The 8,799-nt window shown below is 57.6% G+C and overlaps 1 protein-coding gene across 1 annotated transcript in view; it reads left to right on the forward strand.

The window, feature by feature from the left end:
* SYNE3 (spectrin repeat containing, nuclear envelope family member 3) overlaps positions 1 to 8,799 on the forward strand; it is a 41,195-nt gene that overhangs the window by 13,953 nt on the left and 18,443 nt on the right. Inside the window, exons 6-10 of the mRNA XM_012724659.1 lie at positions 3,625 to 3,645; positions 4,078 to 4,214; positions 5,239 to 5,413; positions 7,414 to 7,596; positions 8,600 to 8,743. Of these exons, the coding sequence (XP_012580113.1) occupies positions 3,625 to 3,645; positions 4,078 to 4,214; positions 5,239 to 5,413; positions 7,414 to 7,596; positions 8,600 to 8,743 (660 nt within the window). The remainder of the gene's footprint in view (positions 1 to 3,624; positions 3,646 to 4,077; positions 4,215 to 5,238; positions 5,414 to 7,413; positions 7,597 to 8,599; positions 8,744 to 8,799) is intronic.

The raw sequence follows: 8,799 nt of genomic DNA on the forward strand, positions 1-8,799 counted from the left end.
GCTGTGCCACCAGAGAGGGCCCATGGGCTGAGTTCCTAAGCACAGAGCAGCAACTGTTAGGTTAGAGAGACTTAACCTGTTAGTGTGGAGGTGATGGGGAATACCCCCCTCAGATGGTGCCCCTCATGGGGAGGGGAGGTGGTTCCAGCCTAGGCACAAAGTCCAATCAATGCACCCTCACCCCAGCACCCCAGCACTTCGATGTAGTTGGCAAAGGCAGGTTACGTCTTCCCACCCCAGCCCATGCACAGGGCTGGCCTGCGGCCATAGCTTCTTAAAATGAGAATTGAAAGCCTTCCCATTCCCGTCTTTATAAACTCAGGCTAGGTCCATGTCAGTGCCATGAGGGGGAAGCATCTAGAAGAAAACCACTCCAACCCCACCTCCACTTCATTTGACTGCCCTATTTTTCTCTCCCTTCTAAACGTTGCCCACTCGCTAAGGCTTCTCGTCACTCAGCGTCACAGTAGACCCGAACCCACCGCTATGGCCACTTCACACAGGGCTTAACGGCGTCCCGTTGAGGTTGCCGGCTTCGCAGAAGGTGGGGCGCAGTGGTTAGAGTGAGGACCGTGGGATACTGCCCAGGTGCCGGACCTGGTTCCTCTCCTTGCTACCTGGGTGACTTGGGAGAAAGCTTAATCTCAGTTAAAGGTGAAAGAAGGTGATGCCGTCAGGGCTTATTTCACACACTCCTTGCAAACATGGGAACTCACACATGCTTACAACAGCACCCACCCAAAAGTCGGGGCTCCCGAGGACTTTGCCATGAGCTGCAGGTGAGGGATAAGAGTCAAGGGGAACTGCCACACGTCTCTGTCAGGACAGTCACTTGCCTGTGTTACGGAGCCAAGGGCTGGCCACACACGCGTGTGGAAGTCTATGACGATGACACCGGTTTCTGAGAGAAGAGAGGTCTTGTTGCCAGTCTGCTGTCGAGGAGACAGGAGAAAAACACAAGTCGTCTGTCTCCCTGGCTGGGGAGGAGAAGGTGGTTCTATCGCTTGCAGGGCCTGGGGTTGACAACAAATTTTGTTGTCTAAGTTGTGGGCTGTGGGCAAAGAATGCGAACTGGGCCGAGTTCGTGAGTAGTCCCAGGGTTCGTGTGGAAGGAGACGCTTTCCTTGAGACAGTGGGGTCCTGGCGCTCCTGTCGGCCCTCCCCTCGGGGCAGCCTGCCTCTGCACATTTATCTCCCAATTCCAACCTGCCTGGGGCTCAGCACAAGCTTTATAGCTTCTGCACAGGCTCATTTGTGTCAGTTTGATAAGATCCAGGCTCTGTTGTGTCCGTGGGAGCAAATCTGAAAGTGAACGCTAGATGAGTTCTTTTCCTTTTGTGCTTTCCTGTCTGCGGGCCAGTGAATCATTTGCCTCGGCTCCACCTGCGCCCAGCTGTCTCTCTCCTGAGGTGGGCGGTGTCCCTACCCCGTGAGCTCGCCACCTGCTCCACCCAGTTCAGGTCTCACCTTCATCAGGAGCAAGTGGTGACTAACCGGAAATCAACAAAAGGAATTTCGGAGTTTACTACTAAATGCTGCTCTTAAACAGCATCTGTGTGGTTGCTGCTTGGGGCAAGGAGCAGACACCTGAGTTGCTCCAACCTACTCTCCACTCTCACCCCAAGTAACTGGGTGTCTGGGAACCAGGCAGGTGTGGCTGCAAGGTGGGGAACAGCTAGGGAAGAGTGCGGCTCTCTGAGCGTCCTGCCAGGATACCTGGACGAATCCTGGACTCTTACCTCTTTTGAGAAACAGGCAAACTTCAAGGAAGTAGGCCGTCTCAGGGTCTCAGCTGTCAGAGCAGGTCGGAGGGAGGCTCCCGAGAAGGACAAGTTCGCCTTCCATGTAGCTGGCGAAGGCAGGTGACGTCTCCCCAGTAATGCCGCTCTGGGTGTCACGGTCCTACGCGGGGCAGTGTCACTGTCCCCTTACCAGGTGAGGAAGCTGTCGGGGACCAGCCCCGATTTCAGGCTGTAGAGAGGCTGTCACAGGCAGAGTCTCAAGGTGGGAACGACGTCGGCGAGGCGATATTCTACAAATTGGAGAGCGGGAGTGAGGAAGACTCGGGAGTCGGAGTTGGGTGCAAGTCTTCCTGCTCTGCCTTCAGCAGAGGTTTATTTTTATACATTAGGAGCAAGCAGTGGGATTACATCAGCACAGGAACTGGGCTGAGAGATTACAATCATCTTTTTTTTCTAAGAACAGTTTGGGCTTGTTTTGACCCTTGCTTGAGATTACAACATTCTAAAATCAATCAAGGTAAAAAACAGGTACATAAGTGCACAAAGTCTATGACTAATATTACTATAGTGGAGATCAACTAAGATAGAAGTCCCTTAAACCTTATCTACTACTTAATGGGTTTTTGTTTTTCTACCTGAGTCATCCTGGGAGGCAGAAGAGGAAATTCCTTGCTGATCAAATCTCTGAATAGGAGACATAGATGGATTTCCTTTCCTGAAGACTACATAGTAGAATCTTGAAAGACTAGGCAGAAGACTTTTGTGGATTCCTATAAGGTGTAGCAGGTAGAAAACTTGATTAGTTTAAAAACAGGCAACCTGGATGAATTTCCACTCTAAAGGCCAAACAATAGGAAGTTTGAGAAATTCTTTAGAAAGCTGAATAGAAGGCTAGGTGAGATAATAGAATGATAAGATTTGGGTTATCCTCCATCCCGCAGTGAGAGAGACTTTGCAGAAACAGCCCTTTTGCTTTTATCAGTCAGTAGTCAAGTCACTTGACTTCAGGGGAATTTTTTCACCCTGGTGCAGTGCTTGCTTGTCAAGGCAGGCAGGCCTTGTGCGGCGAGGCAGTCCAATTGTAAGCTGAAAGTTGCTCAGAATGTTTTGATACTATGATTATACAAAAAAGGGAGGTCATAACATAAGTTAGCGTGGAAAGTGTGACTTTTCAGAGCAATTCCCCTCCATCCAGACCGTGTCTAATGACAGAGGTTGCATAGCTCGTGTCAGGAAGCCAGTCTCTAGAATGCCAAGGACTTGCCTCCGCCCCTACAGATGCGGCAGGGACTTGAACTTGAACCTGGACAAGCTGACTCAGGAGTGCTGCTTCAAAGCTCTGCCGGTCACCAGCACAGTGAGAGGCACAGACCTCGAAGCGGCACAGGCGCTCTGTGATTTCCCACTGATTTTGCCTCCCACAGTCCCAGACACTCCCCGCAGAGAGCAGGGAGGGGCCTGGAATGAGTCGAGGTGCCCTGAGCATAATTTCCTAGGCCCTGAGGCTCAGGACCTCAGGACTGTTCACCCAGTTGTGCCTACCACCGACATCGGGGTGTCTTTGTCTTCTGTGAAAATGTCTGTAGATTTCCTGACGTTTGCTTAGTAATTGAGTATGGACAGAAACAGTTCTGAGGACGACTGGCCCCCACCCCTGCCCATAACCCCTGCCCGGAGCCCCCCTATTTCAGTTTGGACCCTGTTCACCTGGGTGGGGGGCACCGGGGTCTGAGCCAGATCGCAGCTGTGAGTGGAGTATCTGGGCAGAAGTGCAGCTGCCTTCTGGGAGTGTGGAGCCACTGTTCTGTGTCTGGTCTCCTGTCCAGGGGGAGTGGCCCTGTTTTACCTGCAAGACGACAGCCCAAGTGTGTGCTGGTAGGAGGTGTGGAGGTGGGTTTCCTTAGTGGCGTCTGCACCCCCACGCCCCCACCGTCCCTCCTACTGACCATGCGCCCAGCCAGGGTCAAGGTCGGCCAAACTCCTACCCTTCCCAGGACAGCAGGAGGAAGCCTGAATACTTGAACACAGTGGGCTGGAGCATTTCAGGGGTTCTTAGTGGCTTCTGGGGTCATTAAATAAAGGGGGTCTCTCGAGTGCTGTGCATGGGGTCAGACTCCCCAAACACTGCTATCTGCACCACTAGGTGCCAGCATTCACCATCACTGGTTTTGGGTCCCAAAGGGGTTTCCCAGCGGTGGCAAGGCCTGAGCTCAGGGGAGGGCCTGCGTGACAGTCTCCTCCCAGGTAACCCAGCGCCACCGGCCATGGCCGCCGCCCCGTGCACACACACTTTCTCACAACCTCACCTGCCCCTGGGGTGTTCTGTGTGCTGCAGGAGAACCGGGCTGCGCTGGCCGCTGAGGAGCCCCGGGTGGACCGGCTGCAGGCCCAGCTGAAGGAGCTCATGGTCTTCCCCAACGACCTGCAGCTGCTCTCCGACAGCCTCGTGGCAGCCATCCAGGAGTACCAGAGGTACCTGTGCAGACCCTGTGCCCTGCGGCCAGTCTCCAGGAGACGGCTTGCCTCTCCCGCCGCCCAGGCCCTTCAATAAGTCTTGCCCCTCTCAACCACAGGCTGTTTCAGGACCTCACTCGGCCCAGGACGGTCCCTTCCTGACAGGGCTTTGCATTTTGTCCCCGGAAAGAGGCCTGGACTTTGTCTTTTGCAGGCTGAGCTGCTCATGAGCCGGGTTCCGCCAGGCTTCCCCTCCGCTTCGCAGCGCTGAGGGCGCGGCATGGACTGGCCACGAGGCCTCCCCTCCCCCGCCTGCTGGCCATGCTGACCAGACATCTCGGCCTCCCCTCAGACCAGCCCCTGCCCTCGGGTCTGCCATTTCCTAGCTTGGCAGAGACCGGAATAGCAAATAGCCAGCCTGTGTGGGACCGAGCAGAGGAGGTTTAGAACCTGTTTTGCCCGTGAGACAGAGGTGTTCACAGCACAAAGTCCTGCAGCCCAGGGCCCTCCATCCTCTGCTTGAGCGGGGTCCCCCAGAGTGGACTCGAGGAGCCCCCGATTTGCCATGCCTCTCCCCCAGGGCATGCACAGGCCCAGAAGAAGCAGAGTCTGTGTCTCCGTGGGGCTGTGTCCAAGCAGGCGGCATAGCCGGCGTGAGACCCAGGCGAGGCCTCCCTCTTCCCCAACTTCTCGAGTTGAGGTGTGATGAGCTGGTTATTCCTAGAAATGATCTGGGCCTAGAGGCGTCTTCCTTGAGAAGCTTCGCTTCTGCAGCGTGCTGGGCAGGCTGAGCCAGGCTGGCGTCTCGGGCTTGTGGTTTCAGCTCACGAAGCGGGGCTGCAAGTCTGTCTGGGACAGGCTTCCCCCGGCGCACTTTTACCTGGAGGGTACGGGCCCCCGAGAGTCCACACACGCCCTTTCTGCTCGTGGGATGGGAGGGTGCGCACCCTCGGAGTCCAGGCGGGGCACCCCGGCGGAGGGCGGACGCGTCCCTCCAGGACTGACCCTCCCTCTCTCCGGGGGCCCGCCCCCGCCCTCGCAGCATGAAGAGTAAGAGCACCAGGCTCCGCAGCGGCGCGGAGGTGGAGCTGTGGCAGCGCCTCCAGCGGCCGCTGCAGGACCTGCAGCTGTGGAGGGCCCTGGCCCAGAGGCTCCTGGATGTGACCGCCAGCCTGCCGGACCTGCCCTCCATCCACACCTTCCTGCCCCAGCTTGAGGTAACCGGGGCTCGCCACGAGGACTGACCACTGGGAGACCACCGCCCAGCCCGGCACGTCGGCCACTCTCCCAGGAAGGCGTGTCCAGACCCCTGGGAGCAGGGCAGAGCTTCCGGGGGATCTGCACAGGGCCCCGAGTGTGTCTGCTTGTTACCAGCCCAACGGCCAACCTTGTGCTTAGACGGGAGTGAAGTCTGGGGCCTGGTGTGACCTCTGGGCTCCGCACCGACCCCCACCCCGCCCTTCCCTCCAGGACCCCTCTGCGGAGTCTCTAGTGGAAGCCAGGGAAGCTGGAGCAGCATGCCAGGCCACTCTCTCCCTGTGTGTCAATTAGGATGCATGTGACGCGTGTGCATCTGAACAATGGTGACTCTAGACACAGACCTTCAGGAAATCCCAATGCCAGCTTGACAGCTCAGTGTTATCATCCAGAGCCCAGGCTCTTGCCCACGCTAAGCAGGTTCCCCTTCAGGGCACCAAGGTGGCCCCAAGCACGTGCCCTCACAGGACAACCTCACGTGCTGGCAGGAACTGCATCTGGGCAGCAGGTTCCACCATCAGCCATGCTCGGGAGGGAGGCAAGTCCTTCCCAGAAGCTCCTTCTGTCTCATCAGTCAGACGAGTCACATGACCCTCCTAGACCGATTGCTAAGATGGCAAGGGTTGGCTTTTCCCAACTGTAGACATAACTCCGTATCCGGGCACGTTGCCACCCAGATATAATCCTGTGGTCAGTGAGGGAGGAGGTGCAATGGCCGTTGGGTGAAAAGCTGACACGGGACAGAGCGGTGGTGTGGTGGGCGGTGGTGTGGTGGGCTCTGTGGTGGGCTCTGTGGTTCCTAACCTGCTCCGGGGGCTCGAGAGTCTCAGGCGTGTAGCGCAAGAGGAGATGCGGGCACAGAGACAGGAGCCCAGCACGTGCTGGCTCTCGCTGTGACGACAGAAGTCGTTTCTACTCGGAGCCTGAAAAGACCTGTGGGGAAGAAAGTCACCCGCGAGCCAGAGGCCACTGTCTGCCTGTCAGGGCTCTTTCTCCATCATGGTTTCTGGATTTATGGGAGACCCATTACTGGGGCTACTCTTCCTGCACTCAGCCAGTAGACCAGGGCCTGCATTTTGGGTGTTGACCCTCCTGGGTTTTCACTTGAGGTTCAAGTTGGAACAAGAGTTTGTTTTCTTTCCATAGTTTTTTTTTAAAAAAAGATTTATTTATGTATGCACACAGAACTGGGGTACAGGCCAAAGGTGCAGGGGCAGTGAGAGGATTCACCAGAGACAGAGTGGGGAGCAGAACAGACCGACTGGCAAAGCACACTGCTGAGGGGAGCAGCGGGCGGGCCAGGAGAGGTCTGCCGCGCCATGTGGTCTCCTCCGGGGCAGGCGGGGATCGAACTCATCCGAACGTGGCTTTAGCTTCTCAGTGCTGTGCTCTAACCCGCTGCGCCACCAGGGAGGGCCCTCTCTCCGTAGTTCTTAAGCCACAGGCCCTCACCTCTCCTTCCGGGGGGCCTGCAGGCTGCCCTCTACCCCTGCTTGCCTCTGAGGATCCTTCCTGAAGCCATGCTGGCTCCCCTAAGTTCTTCCTTAGAATATCCCAGACATCACCTGGGAGCATGTCTGTGTGTGTTTGGGGGGCGGGGGACCCCTCTGTTGCTGCTGGTGGGACATCATGGAGGACCCAGTGGGGGGCTGGCTCGGCTGCAGGTGGAGGGTTGACTCTGGGGCAGCAGGGGCAGGTGCCCCCAGCCCAGGTGCCCTCCGTGCCGAGGTGATGGCACAGTCAGTGGCAGTGGGGACAGAGAGGGATCAGAGATTTCTGGGACAGGCAGGAGACACATCTGGGCCTCGGCTTCGGTGCTGAGAAGGTGGGAAAGGGACCAGATCAACCTGAAATTCAGTCCCGCCACGTGCCCACAGCTGCCTTCTCCTCTGTTGTGCCGGGCTGTCCCCACACTCTGGCCCCTGAGTCCCCGAGGTTCACGGAGGCCTGTCTCCCACAGGCGGCCCTGGCGGAGAGCTCCCGCCTCAAGGAGCAGCTGACGATGCTGCAGCTGAAGAGAGACCTGCTGGACAGCGTCTTCGGCTCCGAGAGGGCCACGGGCCTGCTGGAGCAGGTGGTGAGCTCCGTGAGGGACCGAGACCTGCTGCACAACAGCCTTCTGCAGAGGAAGAGCAAACTGCAGGTGAGCAGGGCCGAGCACCCCGCGAGTGCCCCACGTGGAGCCCAGCAATGGGGCGGCCCTGCTCTGGGCGCCCCACATCCTGACCTCAGCTGCGCCACCTGCCACGGGGTGCCCTGGACTTCACCTGCCCCTGAGCCCCCACCTCTGTGCACGGGGTGGGCTTCCTGGGGATGTCCCCCAGTTTTGTAGGCGTCTGGCCTGCCCCCACACATGGCAATGCGAGGCAGTTTCTCTGCTCATACTAAAGCTTTTAACTCAGAGGCCGCGCCACTATATGAGACGGGTTGTTACTAGCCAAACTGACCAAGCCAAACTGGAACTGTCCTCCAAGGAAAGCTGGGGGCAGCTGAAGGGGAGGGGGCTGCCGAGAGAAAACACAGAGAAAAACTCAATGTTCAACCCCGGGCGAGCTGGAAGCCTTTACTGAGAGGGGCATGGTGCTAAGTGACCACACTAAGTCAAGCGCATATCGTGGCCCATTGAGGACAGTTTAGGCTATGATGTGGCAAAGACTGAACATCTAGTGAGGTGACCACAGCGAGCTCTTGCGGACGGATGCGGGGCCTGGCGCACCCGTGAAGCGTTTCTCGTCCGTGGTCCCAGCCAATCCCCAGGAAGCATCTAGCAAGCCTGTTCGGTTTGCCGGCAGAGTCTGCTGCATTCCTCTGCTCACCGTGGCACAGGCAACAGCTGTCAGGCAAGGGGATGTTCAAGAAAATGTTTCTTGCAAAACGGCCTCCGGGATTTGGGGTGCAGGGTACCAGATGTAGTTTGCCAGTCCCTGCCCTAGCGGGCAGAGTGACTGTTGTGTGAAGTCACTATGGGAAGAGCATCAACCCCCTCCAGAGCTCCAAGAAGGCTTCCTGGAGGAGGTGACGCCTAAATGGGAATAAACCGGTCAGGAGAGGGCAGGAGAGGGCAGCTGGGTGTGAGTGTCAGGTGGGGCAGGCAGGAGCCTGTGGGGGCAAGTTCACCGCTACGTGCCCCTCCTGTTTCGCCACAGAGTTTGCTTGCTCAGCACAAAGATTTTGGGGCAGCTTTCGAGCCCCTGCAGAGGAAGCTCTCGGACCTCCAAATCCGGGTCCAAGCCGAGGATGGGTTTCAGCGGGACCTTCCTGAGAAACAGGCCCAGCTTTCAAGACTACAGGTGAGGAGTCCGTGGGGCCTGCCCTGCTCCTGCCAGGTGCCCTGGGGGGCAGTTCC

This window comes from Condylura cristata, unplaced genomic scaffold, assembly GCF_000260355.1.
Source record: "Condylura cristata isolate star-nosed mole 26May11 unplaced genomic scaffold, ConCri1.0 scaffold00013, whole genome shotgun sequence".
NCBI classification, from domain to species: domain Eukaryota; kingdom Metazoa; phylum Chordata; class Mammalia; order Eulipotyphla; family Talpidae; genus Condylura; species Condylura cristata.